The sequence below is a fragment of the Osmerus eperlanus genome, chromosome 18 (assembly GCF_963692335.1).
Source record: "Osmerus eperlanus chromosome 18, fOsmEpe2.1, whole genome shotgun sequence".
Taxonomy (NCBI): domain Eukaryota; kingdom Metazoa; phylum Chordata; class Actinopteri; order Osmeriformes; family Osmeridae; genus Osmerus; species Osmerus eperlanus.
Window position 1 is genome coordinate 8381945 of NC_085035.1, and position 18876 is coordinate 8400820.

At 44.8% G+C, this 18876-nt stretch overlaps 3 protein-coding genes across 5 annotated transcripts in view; 2 read left to right on the forward strand and 1 right to left on the reverse strand.

Annotated features, from left to right (window-relative positions):
• cdc42se2 (CDC42 small effector 2) overlaps nucleotides 1–18876 on the reverse strand; it is a 112853-nt gene that overhangs the window by 21880 nt on the left and 72097 nt on the right. The window lies entirely within an intron of this gene.
• Nucleotides 1224–3390, forward strand: LOC134038831 (uncharacterized). Of its 2 annotated transcripts, XM_062484440.1 has the most exons (9): nucleotides 1231–1736; nucleotides 2016–2086; nucleotides 2174–2350; nucleotides 2441–2502; nucleotides 2585–2671; nucleotides 2759–2800; nucleotides 2869–3042; nucleotides 3122–3157; nucleotides 3256–3390. In XM_062484440.1, the coding sequence occupies exons 1-8, from the start codon at nucleotides 1579–1581 to the stop codon at nucleotides 3155–3157; spliced, it is 807 nt and encodes a 268-aa protein (XP_062340424.1). In that variant the 5' UTR covers nucleotides 1231–1578; the 3' UTR covers nucleotides 3256–3390. The 2 variants fall into 2 exon arrangements, 1 of the variants encoding a protein (XP_062340424.1); XR_009932691.1 differs by having other exon boundaries at nucleotides 1224–1736; nucleotides 2869–3157; nucleotides 3256–3366.
• Nucleotides 3339–5049, forward strand: LOC134038829 (putative nuclease HARBI1). The gene is made up of 4 exons (XM_062484438.1): nucleotides 3339–3810; nucleotides 3880–3995; nucleotides 4092–4203; nucleotides 4298–5049. Exons 1-4 carry the CDS (start codon nucleotides 3339–3341, stop codon nucleotides 4666–4668), a joined length of 1071 nt encoding a protein of 356 aa, XP_062340422.1. The 3' UTR covers nucleotides 4669–5049.

An 18876-nucleotide genomic window follows, 5' to 3' on the forward strand; every position in this document is an offset into this window, starting at 1 on the left:
TACTTGAGAATATTGCTATAAGAACCGGAACAAAAATATTATGAATGTAAAATAGCAAAGACGTTACGTTGTTTATAATACAACAAGATATATGCTAAGATATTTTTGACACCAACAAATCGACACATTTGTCACATAACCTTTATTTATCAAGTTGTCAATGACGATTGTGAGACTGACGTCACTTGATTCCTTCCATCGCTCGATACAGTCGCCATACCATAATTCGACCAGCAGATGTCCCTATGGAGAAGATGTATCGAACGCTTCGAAAAAGCAATTGTGTCGAAAATACTTTTTCGACACAATTGTGTCAAATAGCTTGTTGCTTCGGAAAGCTTTGTTTCCCCCATCACTAGCTAACGTTACGTTTTGAGTGGATGGCGAGCGCGAGATGCCGAAATGGATGCCAATAACATTCTGAATTTTAAAAAGTTGCCAAATGGTTCCATTGACAAGACCAAAGTGATCTGTGTGTTTTGTCGTTGTGAACTGAGCTATCATCGCAGCACGTCCAGTCTGAAATACCACTTGATGGCCAAGCACACAGCTGATGCGAATTCTCCGCCCTCTCGTCAAAGCAGGCGATTGCAATGTTGTTTTCAATTTAAAAAAAAACATTTGCACCAAGCAATCCGATCCACTTTTCCATGTTGATGAGAAAAAATAATCAAATCAAGGGACATTTAGAATAGATAAAAATGTGCGATTAATTGCAATTGCATTGCCATTACTGACACTACACACCCCGGTTGCCATGACAACTGTTTTCCAATAACAGAGGTAGCCTACTGTGAAGCCCGCCATTTTCTCACGTCCTTCACACATAAGTGTCCTGTCACAAAATTGACATGTCATGGTGACATAACCCACAATGCTTTTTCTGGATTTTAATTCTAACACGTGCTAAGATTGTAATCAACGTTCCCTTAATATGCCGCGAAAACAACATACCTCCTTGCCTGCGTCCAAGTGTTGAATGCATCCTGGCTTCCTGTTCTAATGGGCTTTGGTGGAAGTGTGGCTGTGTAAGCTCCTTTGCTTGCAAATTACACCCAGAGCCTAAGTACTGGTTCAGGGGTCCTTTGTGGGTCAAAGGCAGTACTGTTGTGATTCCTACTACCACATGGCTAATGTGTACATAGAAACATGAACTCCATATGAGGGAGACATTTGTAAGAGACTGAGAGCCTAAGCATCCTGCCAACAAAATCATACTTTTGTCACAACGTGAGGTGGGGTAGGACCCAAGTGCAAGAGAGTCGGCAGGCGTTGTGGAACAAAATGGTTTAATACTCAAAAACCGGGAAACAGACAGTGTACACGCAGGGACAAAGGGTAACGCCAAGACCAGGGGCCTGTTGCACAAAAGTAGAATTAAGACATCCGGGATAAATGACTCAGCTGAGCTCAATGAAGCCAAAACATGTGCGTCCAGGCTTAATTGGTTGCACAAAGACCAAGCCAGGATGAGCAGACACGGATTCATTAAGCCAGGTGAAACCAATCCTGGATAGGTGCGCGCTCACGGCTCACTCAAATAGACCCCGCCACAGATCACAGATTAACTGATTTACCATGGCAACTAGAGCCGCGTACTTTTCCCCGTCGGAAGCACAAATCCTCATGGAGGCATACGAGGAGGTAAAAGATATAATTAAGAAGAAAGGCAACACCGCCACAGTGATAAAGCAAAGAGAAAAAGCGTGGCAAAGTATTGCAGACCGCCTGAATGCGTAAGTAGTGCACAATTACACACTCACCGCTCCGCTGAAACATCACAATTACAATTCAAATATTTAATTCACATCTCCAAAAATGCAGTTGTACTGTAATTATGAAACGGTTAAATTTTTAATTGAAATGCACTGCAGATATGAGTGAAATTGTGTAAAGTAACTCCATCACACTGTATAAAGCTATGATAAATTTTTTGATATTTTTACTGAAAACAAGACAAAAATACCAATTTTTTGCAGTGTGACTCCATTAAATGTGTGTGTGTGTGTGTGTAGATTAAACATGAACGGGCCAAAACGGACATGGCAGCAGGTCAAAATCAAATACAAGAACATTCTGCAGAATGGTATGGTCCCTGACTAATATTTAACAAAGCACAAGCATATATTGTACCCAGAAGGTGCCTGCTCACACATTGTCTGTACTGTTTTAGCAGTGAAAAAGAATACCCACAGACAAGGCACGGGTGGTGGGTCACCAAAGGCTGACCTTACCCCAGCAGAGGACATGGCCTTGGAGCTAAATAAAGGCAGGCCCGTCTTAGAGGGGATCCCTGGGGGGAAAGAGACGAGCATAGGTTCCTCCCAAGATGCCACCCGCTTCATTCAAGGTATGTCCTTCCATCTCTACATGGGATACAACCACATTCATATTGAATCAATTTGGACTGTCTGACTTTGGTTTACCTATTGCCTTGCAGTGTCTGGCAGCACTGTGTTCCTGTTAGAGCCACCAGCACAAGCACCAGACGATGCTGATCCAGTGAGTACTCCATCAAAGGCATACTGTAGGCCTGGCATGTCTTGTCTACTAGCTTCAATATGAATCCGATTAAATGTGATAGGGTGAAGGCCCCAGTGCAGCAGCAACAGCACATGATGGAGACGATGATGAGGAGGAGACCATCTCTCTGGATTCCAGAAGGCATGAGGTATCATGTTAAGACTGTGAAAGTACTATTTACTCTACAATGGTGAGGAGTCCTCATCAAAATCAAAAAATCTAATTTCTTTTACAGGACCCAGATGCTATACAGTGGGAAAACCAGCCTGGCAACATAGTGCGTATTAATAAAAGGACACCACATCCTGCCAAATTCCAGCTGCGCTAATTGTATTGTGTTCACAGAGCTCACAAGCTATCAGAAAGTTGTATGGCAACCACCTCCGGCGCCAAATAGAACTGGCAGACATAGACATTCAGTACAAGAAGAAAAAGATGGAAAATCTTGCACTGGAGTCCGAAATAAAAAAGAGGACAATTAGGAAACTGGACCTTGAAATAAAAAAACTTGAGAGGGAGGTGAGATATGCCTTCAATGTACACTGTATGCTAACTGTAACACAAATGTATTAATCATTATTTTTCTTTCCTCCCCCAGCTCCAAGAAGATGACACAGCTGAAAATAAAAATTAGGTATATTCTCGTAAAGTCAAGTGAGCCATGACATATGAGCTCTTATTGTGAGCACACAGGACGGTGGCATCTTTCTAAGGTTTTTTTTATTTTCCCAGCAATCAGTACAACCAAGTCATCGTTATAAGGCATCGCCCTCTTTTGCCCACCCCCCCAGCACCAGGTGTGGCCACTAGCCTATATGAAGGCCCAAAATTGTGTGTTCCTTTCTGCTCTGACAATGGCATGCCCATTCGTGCGAGATGTGGTGGATGAAGAAGCACTTGTGCTGAGGAGAGCCTTCAGGCGAGAAAGGGTCTTCAGGGACCGGTTGGACCCACTGGCCTTCCCTGATGACCATCTATATGAAAGATACAGGTTTTCTGCAGATGGCATCAGGTATCTATGCAGACTACTGGGTCCCAGGATTAAGCACCGCACTGCACGGAGCCATGCACTGAGTGTGGAGCAAATGGTTTGTGTGGCCTTGCGCTTTTTTGCTAGTGGAGCCTTCCTGTACTCAGTGGGGGATGCAGAACAGCTGAACAAGGCCACAATTTGCCGCACAATAAGGAGTGTGTGTCTGGCTATCAAAGCATTAGCAGATGTCTTCATCTCCTTCCCTGGCCACAGAAGACTCTGTGACATCAAAGAGGAGTTCTATAGGATTGCAGGTAAGAGGATCTACAAATTACAGGACAACTGTTAACACATAGTAGGATACTCATTACTTTGTGTGACAGGTTTCCCCAATGTCATTGGTGCAGTGGACTGCACACACATAAGGATAAAAGCCCCCTCAGGTGCCCATGAGGCCGATTTTGTGAATAGGAAATCCTTTCACAGCATTAATGTTCAGGTGAACATAACTTTTTGATATTGTCCATTGACGAACACTCTGCATTGCCAGTGATGTGCATTGATTGGTGTAATATTCCTCATCTTATGATTTCAGATGGTCTGCAATGCTGACTGTGTGATCAGCAATGTTGTGGCAAAATGGCCTGGCTCAGTCCATGACTCCAGAATCTTTCGGGCCTCTGAAATCTATCAGTGCCTATCACAAGGTAAGCCACACAACCCCTATTTATAACCATCATGGCTGTGTCAAGAATATCACTGTGTTTATGAGGTAGTAATGATGAGATTTTGTGTTGACAGGTGAATTCTCTGGTGTGTTGCTGGGAGACAGGGGGTATGGCTGCCAGCCTTTTCTCCTGACACCTTTCACAGACCCCCAGGAAGCACAGCAGGCCTACAACCATGCCCATGCCAGGACCAGGTCCAGAGTTGAAATGACCTTTGGCCTCCTGAAGGCACGCTTTCACTGCCTTCACAAATTAAGGGTCAGCCCTGTTAGGGCATGTGATATTACTGTGGCTTGTGCTGTCCTCCACAATGTGGCCTGCCTGAGGAAGGAGAGGGCCCCCAGAGTGCCACCAGCCATGGACTGGGACAATCCGGCAATCTTCCCTGATGACGACAGTGGTCGGCTGCTGAGGGACCAATATGTGTTGAATTATTTTAGTTAGTATGTGTGCTTTCAATTTTGGTTAAATATGTCCTGCGGTGGCAGAGGAATTTGGGTTTTTTTGGGTTCGTTTTTTTACGAATTTGGCCTCTTATGATGTTTGTGCGGTATACTGTGTGTAATACAAGGCTGCAGGGAGGCTACTGCATCCATTCATTTGTCTGTTCAGTTGATGTGTATGGATTTGTCCTGCATTTATTTTAGTGTGCAGACATGCAGGGTGTGTTATATACAGACCTTTGAATGTGTATGTATCATTTTGTATAATATGCTTGGATTCTGTGCTTTCCATCTTGTAGAGTCACTGTGACTTCAGTTTCGAAAGGAGCTGATGGTTTACCTGCTTTGTTTTGTCCTTATTCAATAAAGGAACATAATGTTACACATTGTGTTTTTATATTCATATGGAATGTGTATTTGTTTATATGACAGAGTACTAGGGCCACACTGAAGAAAAAGGATAAAGTCATAAATTTATGAGGCTGGTTCTTTCTGCAGAAAAGCTACATATTGTTTTTACAGTTTTGATACTTATGACAATGTGATACTTAATATTCTGGCACATCAGCATGTCTTTGTTTATGAAACCATACTGAAGTACAATTTCACGAAATGCCCCACATCTGTCATTTTAACAACTGTCCTCCTTTAAAACAACTGGTTACAATATTATGACTTGTGTTTTTTTCCCCTCTGTGGCCCTAATATTCTATCATTTTATATATAGCCTTATAGTCTATGGGAAACTGTAAATTATCTAATGATAGCAACATCATCTAAAAATCATTTTTTATCCAAAATCATTGAAATTAATGATCACAAACGTTTAAATAATGACAGTGGGTCTAGTTATATGTGATAACAATGTATAGTGAGCAGTGAAATAACTATTGGTTTCCATTTGTGGTGACTGCTGACTGACATTAGGGATGAGATTAAATAGATCCTGGAATTTAGCCTGGTCTGGAGCAGGCTAGCTCCACAGAATAAATCTCCATGGTAATTTATACCATAACATATCCTCCTGCCCCCTATCCATCTTTAGTGCAACCGGATTACGGATCAATTGAGCCAGGATCACCAAGATATCCTGGCTTAATCCCTTATCCTAGTTTTGTGCAACAGGCCCCAAGACTGGACACAAAACAGGAACCTAAATACACAGAAACAAACAAGACACAGGTGGACACAATGAAATTAACGAGAACTGAACGAGACACAGGTGAAGACAATGAGACGGAAACACTAGGGCAGGGCAAAAAACTGAAACCAGGGGCGCACGGCTGTGGCCGTGATCTCTACAAACAAGCAAGTAACTATGGATTCAAACCAAGTTTATGTGTCTGAGGTAGTGTAAAATTGGGTTGCACACAGGGCATGACATTTTATGTAGCAGGGATGCCAACTCTCACACATTTCAACCAATTCACACGCTCTCACGCCACACATTGTATTTCTCACGCTGAGAAGGAAACAACCAAGTAGTTCTGCTAACGTTGTAACGAGTAATGAACGAGGCGCAAATACAAAGAGTGAAGCAACACTCAAGCGCACGACGTGCGAACACGGAACACCTGTGAAATCTCGTTTCGGGGCTGGGTTGGGTTGCGCAGCAACATTTTGGTTGGCCCTATTCACGGGGTGGAACGGGAGAGGAAAGGTTTTGACGCACCGGTTGCTAATCAGGCTGAGGGGGGCTGGAGATACTTGTTTTTACTAAATAAAATATATTTCTGGACGTCGGCCTCTACTAGTCTTCTGTGTTGCCGTGTGCTGAGATCTAAACCCTGCACGGGTGGAGCCGGGTTCACTGTAAAACTGTGACAGCCCCACAAAATCTCACTCCAAGGTTTTTTGAAAAGTTTGCAACCCTGTTGTAGGCTAGTCTTATCAAAACACATCTAAAATAATAAACTCATTGCAGGGTTTTCAAGCCTCACGCATTGACCGTGAGACACGCATTTCAACATTCATTGTCACTTTCACACATACACAAACATACAATATAAGATAAACATTTGTTTGTTGGACATTTGGGAATCGGAATTGATGAATGATGTTATTTATAAATATTTAAGTTGACAATGTTTTGCTTGTGGGGTTTTTTCAGTTTGTTCATATATTTTGTAGGCCTACTACATTTTATGTAATCTTGATTTGGGTGTTGACAATGGTCATTTACATGTGAAAGGATTGTAAAACTAGTTATTCAAGTAAATTGTAGCAAACCATAGTCAACTTAAATCAAATAAAACTTAATTTCCCAACAACAAAATTGTGGCTAATGAAATTACTGAGTGGCTAGTAACTTTGGAAAACCACTAGCCATTGTGGCTGGTGAGCAAAAATGTTAATTTCAAGTCTGGTTGCACAGTATTATGCGTTGCAGTATATTGTATTGATTTTTTCCTTTGGGGTTATATTCCACTAGCCTGGTCCTAACCAGACTCTCGTACATTTAATTTGTACAGAGAGTCTGGGCTCGCTCCATTGACAAGCATTAACTTCCTTGAAGGCGGGTACTCTGTTGAAGTTTAAAACTATTGGATCTGCCCAGAGCCACTCTGGATCTGCCATAATCAATCGCTAGCGTTCGCCTCAAGGCCGAATTATACTTCTCCGTTTTTACGGAGACGGACACAGGGAACGCCCTCTCCGACGAGGAATTCCCTCTCTGTGCCCTCTCCGAGCCCCTCGGAGAGCTCTACGTGCACCTCCTGATTTTCCTGACTATCCGTCTGTCCGTCCGTCATTTTACGGATACCCCTTGGCTGTGATTGGTCCGTATTAAGAACCGCTTGCGTCAGGGACGGGGGCGGGGTTGCCGTGATAAACAGGACGAACAGAATCCTTTGACCGCCATTGGTGTAAGTTTTTACAATTCATATTTCAGCTAAACAGTACATGTAAATCAGCATCTGAATTAAAATGTGACGAGAAATGGGCAGTGTAGTTGCTGAAAATGTGCGTATTTTATTGATGAAACGGCTAATTTGTACATTTGCTCCGACTTCTCGATAACCTAGGTAAATAAACACTCGACGACGACTTACAAAAAAACGTTGCGCCACCTACTCTTCTGGCGGTGAATTGTTTTCAGCACCCACAGCCTTCGGAGTACTATAAATTCAACCAATCCGTCCGACTCCGTCCGTCCGTCTGTCTGTCCGTAACGGAGTCGGAGAAGTATAATTCGGCCTTTAGCCAACGCTGGCGCAGCTAGCTGGAAAATCAAACGAACCCCGTGGGGATCAAAGATTGTTCTTGCGCCGGCTTTAACTTCTGGATATTCGGCAGTGTAGCCACAACGGACCGAATGGCTTCGCTCGCATATTTCTCCGCGCCATTACGGAACTACAACACAAACTAGCGCACAACATCAACGTCATCGTTCTCAGCCACTCCCTCTGTTCGCTGATTGGAAAGGTAGAAAGTTAACCGGAGACATCTGACTTACGTACCTCAAGCCCAGACGCAGTACAGAAGCTAAATCAAAATTGAGCTGAAGTACGTAAGAGGGCAGAGCCAGGCTAGTATTCTACATGGGTGCAATAATTCAAGACTAATACTGTAGAATAATAAAACACGGGACGAGATGTTAAAACTGTCCATTGTGCCAATAGATGGTAGGCACTCACATGAGATTTGCCGTGATGTTGACAGAGTGGCATGGGAGGTTTATTTCTTAGACTGGGTTAAGATGTTCATTTTGGGACACATCCTCAGTAGTGTGCCTTCTAATCAATGGGTGTTTTGCCTTTAATCACTAAACACACTCATCAAAGGTGGCCAGCTAAAGGGTGATCAAGCCTTAGCCTGTGTCCCATTCCCAATTAAGATTTCCCGCGGGACTATGCAAGGCAGGGGCGTCCTCTTCCCTGAGCCTACCTGATATGCCCTCCTCAAGTTGGAGGGGTCTGAATTGGGTTCTCAGGTGGGGGTGGGTGGTCATGAAGTTATAGCCCAGCAAGGGTCCTTCCGTTTGATCCAGATCCACTGGCTGCCTCTTTCAGCTGCTTGAGAAACTGCTCTGACGGTCTGACGCAGAACCTGTCCATGGATTCCAAGTTCTTTCAGCAACCTGATGGTGGAAGACGCCACGAATCCTCTGCATCCCACTTCAACTGGCCAGACTTTTGCATTCCAGCCACGCTGAGTTGCGTCTGCTGCCAACTCTGTGTAACGCAGTTTCTTACGCTCGTAGACCTCTTCAACAGAGTTTTCCCACGGGACTGTGAGCTTTATGATGTACACAGCCTTTCGTGAAGGGGACCAGAGTACCATGCCTGGCCTAAGGTTGGTAGAAGCAATCTCAGGTGGAAAAATGAGTTGCTGGCCAATATCGACAAGCATCTTCAAGTCCCGGGCCATGGCTAGTTGTCCAGTTTCTGGCTTCGTAGGACGATGCTTGGGCCTTTTCTGGCCCTCCGGGATGAATGTTGTTGTTTTAACGGGATTGCTTGTTTTTGAAGGTAATGAATTGGTTGCACTCCTCCTCTTGGTCTCAATTGCTGCAGCCAGGCTCTTGAGGACCTGATTCTGCCTCCAGGTGTAGCAGACTTGTGAGAGGCTGGTCTTGCAACCTGTCATTATATGCCTGAGAGTTGCTGGAGCTGGGCAGAGGGGGCAGGTCGGGTCCTCGCCTTACCATTGATGTAGGTTTTTTGGTGATGGAAGCACAAATACAGCTCTTATGATGAAGCTGATGTTGCTTGCCTCCATTTGCAAAAGCTCACTCCAGTTGATCTTCTCTCAAGGCCTTCCCACCACGTCCATTGCCCTTGTTTAGCAAGAGAGACAGCCTTTGCACTTCTTGCAGTCGCTTCCTGTCTACGCACCTCCTCGACAGCTTCCTGCGTTCAGATGTTGTTGCCTTATGGAACGTTGGTTTGCTTGCTGCCAGGCCAAAGCCTCCTCTTCCATGCTGGATATATTCCCCACAATGTCTTGGTGTCTCAGGGCTGATGTTGCTTGCTGCACAGCCTTGGATGATGTCCAATTCCGTCCAGTTTGTAGGGGAGGTGCAGCCTTGCTATTGGTCTGGTCTTTGTAGTCCTTCAATGTCATCTGAAGTCTTACTTTAGAGCACTTGTACTCCTCCGTTAGACTTGTAAGAGGTAGTTCAAGGACCCCTTTGCAATAGAGGCCGATGTTACTCAGACATCGTGGGACACCAAGCCATTTCTTCACGTATGAGGTAATGGTTAGCTCCATCTTCTCCACTGTTGTTATTGGGACCTCATAGACGGTGAGTGGCCACATTACCTGGGGGAGAAGTCCAAACTGTAGGCACCAAAGCTTGAGCTTCCCAGGCAGTAGGGTCTTGTTGATGTTAGGGTCTTGTTGAGGCTCTTGACGGGTTGCTCAGACACCGTTGGTATCAGGTCATCTCCAATGCAGAACCTCACATCTTTAAGCTGTCCCTTGACTATGGAGATGCTTCGAGATTTGCTTGGCTTGATCTTCATCCGGGCCTACTTGATGTTATCCTGCAGTTTTGCAAGTAGCTGCCTGGTGCATGCTGCAGTGGTGGTCAGTGTAGTCATTTCATCCATGTATGCTCGGATAGGTGGGAGACGGAGCCCTTCCTTAGTTCTCTCACCGCCGACCACCCATCTGGATGCCCTGATGATGACTTCCATGGCCATAGTGAAGGCCAGAGGTGAAATTGTACAGCCTGCCATTATGCCTACTTCCAAGCGCTGCCATGTTGTTGTGAAGTCCGGTGTTGTGAAACACAATTGCAGGTCTTGGAAATAGGCCTTTACCAGTGTAGTGATGGGTTCTGGTACGTGGAAAAAGTTGAAGGATTCCCAGAGGAGTTCATGGGGAACTGAGCCAAAGGCATTGGCCAGGTCGAAGAAGATGACATAGTGTCCTTCTTAGCTGTTTGGATCTGGTGCCATATCATACTAGTATGTTCCAGGCAACCAGAGAAACCAGGAATGCCTGCTTTCTGTACAGATGTATCAATGTACTTGTTCCTTTCCAGGAACGTGGACAGCCTCTGTGCTATTATACTGAAAAAGATCTTCGATTCGACATTGAGAAGGGAGATTGGTCTGAATTGACTGATGTCTGTCGCATCCTTTTCTTTCGGGATTAGCACACCACCAGCCCTTCGCCATGCCTTTGATATTATTTCCTTCTGCCACACTATCCTCATGAGCCTTCAAAGAAAGCGCAGAACATCCTGGGCGTTCTTGTAGAGCTTGTATGGTACTCCATTAGGCCCAGGAGCCGAGGCCGCTCTTGCTCGTCGGATAACGTTCTCTACTTCCTTCCATTTTGGAGGGTCAGTGTCCAGATTGAATTCTGGTGGTTGAATAGGTGGGATGTCATGTGGGATGATTATCTGCTCATGCCTTTTCGTGTCCTGGTGGACCTTTTCCAGATGTTCTTCCAGTTCTGGCTTTGGAGATTTTAGGATTCCGCACTTTTCCTTTGCGAAGAGGTCTTTGACAAACTCTAACGGTACGTGTCCACTACAGCGGAGCAGGCGGTGCGGGGCGTCGGCTTCCAATTCATTTTCAATGAAACCAGGCGTTGAGGCTCGCGTAGGGCATTGTGGGAAGGCGAGCGGAGCGTTGCAAGTTGGATTTTCTCAACTTTATGTAAATGAGGAGCGTAAAAACGCCAGCGTTGGCCAATCAGATTGGTTTCTTGTAACGTAGCAACTGTTGGTCATGGTAAACATTTATAGGTTTTACAATTTCAAAATGGAGGAGAAACTTATCGTATGTGTCTGCACACCCAGTTCTGTTCAGAACAAAAGTTACGTAATGTGACAAGCCTGAATTTTAAGATTACATTAAACTAATAATGCATGGTGCAGGGTTGCCGACGTTGTCAGTGTCCCTAGTGTGTTTTTATACTTTTAAATTCAGTCTTGTCACATTACGTGACTGTTCTGTGCCACTGCTAGCTTGCTAGCACAGCCTACAAATGACTGGTCGAGTGACCGGTGGCGTAACATGTATTCTACTGTAATCTTGCACTGGTAAAAATTCTGTATTTTTACACAAATGTTGTGTAAAAGTGGTATTTTGATCGATATTGTGAGTACATGAACCCAAGTCTGCACGCTTGGCCATGACTTTAACAGTGACCTTAGAGAACTACAACTCTGTATTAACTTGTCTAACACGCCCCCGAGTGTGGTGTACTGTGGGAAGGCGAGCTGTGCAGAGCATTAAAAAATGCTGTAGTGGACACGTACCGTAAGGGTTTTTTATAGAACCGTGTTCTTGAGTGTTCCTTCTTTCTACGAAGTTTCCTTACGTTTTCCGCTCTTCGCAAGGTTGCCAGCCGACATTTGATGTCTGCTTGGAGTAGCAAGAGACCTTCTCTCTGCGTCAGAGGCCTTCTTCCACTACTTTCTCAGCTGCCTTCTCTCTCTGACAAGTATCTCGATCTCTTGCTGCCTCCTAGATTTGGCTGGCGCGGGTGGTGTCTTGCCACTTCTCCTTTCGTTTACTCCAAAGCGCTCTTCTCCATAGTGGTAGATAATGTCTCCCATTCAAGCTTTTTCTCTGCTGTTCCTACCTGTTATTCCAAGATTTTTGTCAGGTCGTTGTTGATTGTTTCCCACTCTCTCTTTTCAACAGCTTTGGGCCACTTCACACTCGGTCTGTGCCCTTTAATCTTTTCCTCTTTTAGAGGTCTCTGTGGTTGGGTGAGTTCATCCACCGGCATTTCTGTGCTTGTGTTATCCTCCTCCGTTACAGGGGTGCTGATGCTCTGCGAACTTTGGTTTGCGTCACGTCGCTGTGCTTCATTCGACTGATTTGACTGGCTGCTTTGTAAGAAGGTACTGGTCAATGCGAGGTCACTGTCTCTGCTCTCCCAAGCACCTTTTCCTCCCTTGATGGATCCTTAACCCCCTTGCTGATGTTACTCTCTCCCAACCGCAGCTGCACACCTGAAGTGTGTGTCCTGCTGCTGTTATGGTTGTCTCATGTGCTGTGTTCCTACTCGTAGTCGTTTCCGTTCCTGGGTCTGTCCGTAGGATGTTAAGAAAGGATAAGAAATAAGAAATCCTCCACATTTAGGAAAGTCATACTAGACATGGGCTGAGACAGAGAAAACTATTTCGCTAGGCAAAGGCCTGAAAGAGCACTGAAATGGCTTAAACCTAAAATTACATTTACAGAGAGAACAATTACAGAACACAGACAATAATTAAGCATCTAATCTTGCACAGGATGGACCTGAGGTTTAACCCAAGATACATTTATTGTTGAAATTGCCAAAATAATTGGTTCCTGAAAAACATTTAGTTGGTAGTGCAATTGATTCAGTTCAATAATTCTACTGTCAGATTGATCTAATCAAGCTTTCTGTCAAAACTGCATGGTTTGAAACACATGATCAAATAAATGTGTTGGCATTTTATATGATCCAACTTTCCACCAAATGTCCTATGCTGTGCTCTGTTATGATTTGAGCTCTAAAGTCTAAAGTAATTGGGGGCTAAGCAGCGAAGCTGCAAAGTCACCTATTGTGTTTCTACCTTTTTGGGGGCCAAGCAGCGAAGCTGCGAAGCCACCTATTGTGTTCCTACCTTTTCTTCTTATTGAGGGCCAAGCAGCGAAGCCACCTATTGGGTTTCTACCTTTTCTTATTATTATTATTATTGGGGGCCAAGCAGTGAAGCTGCAAAGCAACCTTTTGGGTTTCAACCTTTTCTTATTATTATTGGGTGTGCCTGTCTTTGTCAAGGCTCAACCTATATTCTCTCTCACATATATTTATTTCTTTATTTATTATTTTCCCACCCTTAAAAAAAGTGCACTACATAGACAATGTCGGTGTCAAAATGTACGTCTTGGTTCCGATAGCATTGCTTGTATTTGTGCGAACGTTCTTTTTGACGGTTTAGACATCATTTAAATTTTTGTGGAGAAAAGTGCCAGTCAGAAATGTCACACCACACCACAACGTCACACCACGCATGCGTTCATAATAAGGCATGTACAATACAGCCACGCGTGCGATCATAACAAGGCATACAACACAAGCAGTGAGTCAGACAGTCGCTGTGTTTCCCAGTTAGTTTTTTGTCCGATATTTTTTAGCTTTTTGTTAGCTAGCTTGTTAGTCTCCCGTTCCAGATCGTTTCCGGGAGGTACTGTATTAGGCTACCAGTCTAAGAATGGCTGGTAGAAGGCCAAGTTCGTTAGCTGTTACCCCGGCACATTATGTCTGCTAGCTGTTTCCAAAAGTGTTAGCTAGTTGTCCAAAGCACCGAGTCTACCAGCCACCAGCTAGTGGTAGCCAGCTACTAGACTAGCTACAGAGTGCATCTGTGTTTCTGCTGAGTGAACATCGTGACTGTCATCTTACTAGTGGGTTAATCTGACTTTGTTTCATTATTTGTGTTAGCTAGACTTAGTCTCACGGGCAGGGCTCTAGGGCACAAGAGCTAGATTGGTTTATGGTAACTAGCTAGCGATTGAGTTTCAGGGTACCCACCCCCGCAGACCCAGCTCTGTTGACATTATAATTAGGGCCATCGTCAGCTGTGCCTTAGCATATTTAAGGCGGCTAGCACTCCAGTGGCAGCCTCGTCTGGCAGCCTCTGCGCACGAAGACTCGGTCGAAGAAAGACAGGGAGTCTACCTGCGGGAGTCCACTGAGGATGGCCGACTATGCGGATCACCTCTTCTGATAAGTATCACCCTATTTGTATTCTATTACACCTATAACATATTCATAGCTAGCATGTGTTTCTTCAACATTCCCGCTCATTACACCACTCGTAGACGTAAATATATCACAAAGTATATACGGTCCACTTCTAACCTTACCTACCTATACAGATCTTCTCCACCTGCCCTCTCTCTTTCTATAGAGCTCTGGAACTGCCAGTCTTCTGTGAATAAGGCAGACTTCATCCCGGCGTTTGCATCCCATGCTTCTCTTCACGCCCTTGCGCTGACAGAGACATGGATCCGCCCAGAGAACACTGCAACTCCAGCTGCTCTCTCCGTCAACCACTCGTTCTCTCACTCACCCCGCTCAACCGGGCGAGGTGGTGGGACAGGTTTACTTCTTTCCCCACATATTAAATACACATCTACCCCACTCTCTGTTACTGCCAAATCATTTGAACACCATTATGTGATGCTAACTGATCCTATCAAAGCATTTTTAGTTGTCCTCTATCGCCCACCAGGGCCTCTAGCCGACTTTGTGGAGGAGCTGGACATGCTCCTCAGCGTCCTCCCGGATGATGGAACACCGCTGATACTTCTTGGGGACTTCAACATCCACCTCGAAGGAACGCCAGCCATCGACTTCAAGTCTCTTCTGACTTCCTTCGACCTGAAGCTACTGAACACAACGGCGACCCACAAGGCAGGAAAACAGCTCGACCTCATCCTGACACGCAACTGTATCACTGACTTAACCTCTGTAACCCGACTACACATCTCTGATTACTCCATCCAATTCTCTGTCTCTCTCCCTCCAACTCTTTCTACCTCCCCTCCCTCGTAACTTTCCGCCGAAACCTCCGCTCCCTATCCCTGTGGTGCATTTCCCTATATAATCACACAGTAGACTGTCAGCCTCTTGCTTCAAACACGCTCTTTACTCAAGTCAATCACGATACCGGTATCCCACCATGCATCTAGTTAAGCTGAGAAGACTACGGCAGAGTATCCAAAAGTGCAAACTCATGATTTAAATACATCACATCACCCCCTTTTTAAATGAAGGTACTCTTCAGTTTCACTAAACATAACTCCCATAACTAATGCATACCTGTGAAACAGATGTCAATGACCAGTAACCCAATACACTCTTTTTCATTCTTTTAACCCCGTGTGATCTCTTTTTCTTTTAAACAGAGATATTATGCTAGAACCGTGTTAGACTATTACAGTCCATTTGACCATCAATCCAATATTGAACCTGTTTTCCAAAAACACAATTACAGTTTTTCACAATTGTTACCACACAAAAAGAAAAAATTTGGCACAATTTTCACAACCTTAACTTCATGTACCAATTGCTCGACCCAATTTGGCACTACTTCACACTCCCTTATCTGCATTAGACTCTGACTTTCCTTGTTTACACACTGATGTCAATTACACATCACCTTGTTGTCAAAACACTACACACAATGTTCAGTTGTTGCACACACTTCTCAAGTAAAGTCTCAAAGCATCAACCTACAACACACAAATATTCAAATCTATAAACACTCAGGTCTGGTGAGCAATTTGCAATCAGGACTGCAGCATAAAAAGGGCCTTGAGCTTCTGTTTTGTTTGGTTAACAATAGAGAACATATCAACAACCAAAGAGAAGGAGAGGGGTAAGAGTGAGAGGAGGAAGAGGAGGACAAGGAAGAGGACAAGGAAGAGGAGGGAGAGGATGACAAGGAAGAGGAGGAGGAAGAGGAGGACGACAAGAAGGAGGATGAGGAAGAGGAGGAGGAGGAGGATGAGAAAGAGGAAAGAGAACGGTGATCTCTAATGAGATTCGGGCCACCATGGTTGACCATGTGCTCAACCATGGTTTGAGCATGAGGAAGGCTGGCCAGAGGGTCCAACCAAATCTCAGCCGCTTCACAGTTGCTGCCATCATTAGAACCTTTAGAATGGAGAACAGGTATGAATTATATTTGCCTTGTGTACTGAAATACTGAATATCAATAGAATACAGTGTGCTCACTGTATTTGTATTTTGCAGGACTGAAAGAGAACCACACCGTGGAGGAAGAACATGCACTTTCACAGCCGAACAGGAGACTGACATTGTGAAAATGGTTCGTGAAAACAACACTATCACACTCCGACAGATAGAAACCAGGATCCTGGCTGACCATGCCACATTCAGAAACATGGGGGAATGGAATGCCCCAGGAATGCCATGCGGATGAAACAAGTGTACAGGGTCCTATTCGACTGAAACACAGACCACATCAAGGGGTTACGGCAAGAGTTTGTGCTTGTAAGTCCCATACATTCAGCACTGACACATGCATGTATTGTACCTGTAATCCAATACTTCCTTTTCTACAGTGTCTCAGTGTAGCCCACTGTGTTGACCCATCTGTGTCCATACTATAACTTGCATTACCATGCTGTCTGTTCCAGCGGATCCAGGAGCATGACACAGCTAATGAGCTATATGAATACATATTCATTGATGAGGTTGGATTTAACCTGGTGAAGAGGAGGCGCCGGGGCAGAAATGTAATTGTCCAGCGCGCCATTGTTGAGGTCCCCGGCCAGCGTGATGGGAACATCACTTTGTGTGCTGCAATGGGTTGAGCAGGCCTGTTGACAGTACTGTACTGTTCAGAAATAAAACTTTTTTTGCCGCATATGTGTGCTGTTTTAAGTTTGAAAAAATTAGGCCTACACTGAGACATTTTACAAAAGTTGAAATGGCTCATGCTCATGGCTCACACCATACGAATGACCCAGCCTGAGTCATTCGTATGGTGTGTTCCATTTCTAGAATTGTGTTTTCAATTTTGCACTACTGTGTGCTGTGAATGCTTGGTTGTGTGCAGCAAATGCTTATTGTGTGTACTGTTATGAATGGTATGTGTGTCATTTGAAAATATGGCTGTGTGTACCAAATGAGAACACGAGTTGCATTTTGTGAACAGGTAAGAGATTTGATGGCAAAGAGTCATCTTGCAAAGGGAGTGTCAGGTTTAGCATTTTGTGTGTGAGGTTTTCAGTTTTGTGTGTGCAGTTTTGAGAAAGACGTTATTGTTTTGAGAAACGTGTGTTAACAATTGTGAAAAACTGTAACAGTCAAGCCACATGTTAAGGTTCATAGCGCTCAGGTGGCTTCCTTTCTCTGGCAGAGCGGCGAAGAGGTTGAGGTACCGCTTGCATCTCTGCACTGGCTTGGCATTCTGTGCTGGATTGTCATCCTGGATCACATCGGGCCGGGCTGATGTGTCGGTGCCAGTGGCAGTACAGTCCGTATTCAAATCCAGGTCATTGGTTGGGACACGGGATCTCAATTGATCACCATGCCTCCTGTATGTGCTGTCACCGTCTGTCCCTTGCACTCTGTAGGACACTGGTCCAGTTTGCTCCTTTTCTCTTCCCCCCGCTGTATTCTGTAAATATACAGGGTCATCCAGAGTAAAAGACCTGTTTACTGCACGCTGATCGTGATAGAACTTTTGAATATATTGCTTCTTCCGCACAGTAACCGCAGTGTCAGGAACAATCAGGTCCAAGCAAGTACGCATATGTCTGTTCAAGAATAAGTCTGCAGGTGACTGACCTGTGGTACAATTTGGAGTACAGCGGTTCTGCATCAGGAACACAGATCTTGTCCTCTATGTCCATAGTGGTCTGTCCAAGCTTTTTCATACCACTCTTAACCCTCGTGCTGCCTTCGGGTCACATGACCCAAAGGTTCATAACGAACCATCGTTGTGTTTACCCAATTTTACCCAATACAAAAACAAATTAAAATAATTTTCTTTTAACCTTCGCAATGTGGGGGGTCTGAGACAGCCCAACGGTTAAAAGAAAATGCTTCACTTTGTTTTTGTATGCGGTAAAGTTGTCGCAATACGACGGTGGGTCACAATGACTGATGGGTCAGAACGACCCGAAGATAACACAAGGGTTAAACGTCTGTACATACCTTTCGGTGAGGCCATTGCTGGCAGGGTGGCCAGGGGCGCTCGTTGAGTGCAGAATTCCATTCTGACGCATGAAGTTCTTGAATTCCTCTGATGTAAATTGTGTCCCGTTGTCAGTGACAACGTGCTCAGGAAGACCGTATGCTGCAAACAGTCTCCTTAGTCTAGAGATGGTGGCTTGTGAGGTGAGGCTGGGCATTCTGAACACCTGCTCCACATCTGAATCAATCTTAGGCCACCAAACGTATTTGCGTGCCAGGGCTTTCATCTTAACAACACCCTGATGACCAGAATGCAATTCTTTCAACACAGTCCTTCTCAGTTTTTCAGGTAACACTACTCTAGTGCCCCAAAGCACACATCCACGCTCAACTGACAGTTCACATTTGCGTGTGGAAGGCTTTCAGACTTTGGTCCACCTCATTAGGCCATCCAGTCATAAAATATCTGAGAACCTTGGACAGCACACGATCCGTACGTGATGTGCGCGCCACTTGATCAGCATTCAGAGGCGCCGCCCATTCACTGTGTTTAACAGGTGAGATAACGCCGGCCTTCTCCAGTCGGTCTAGCTCT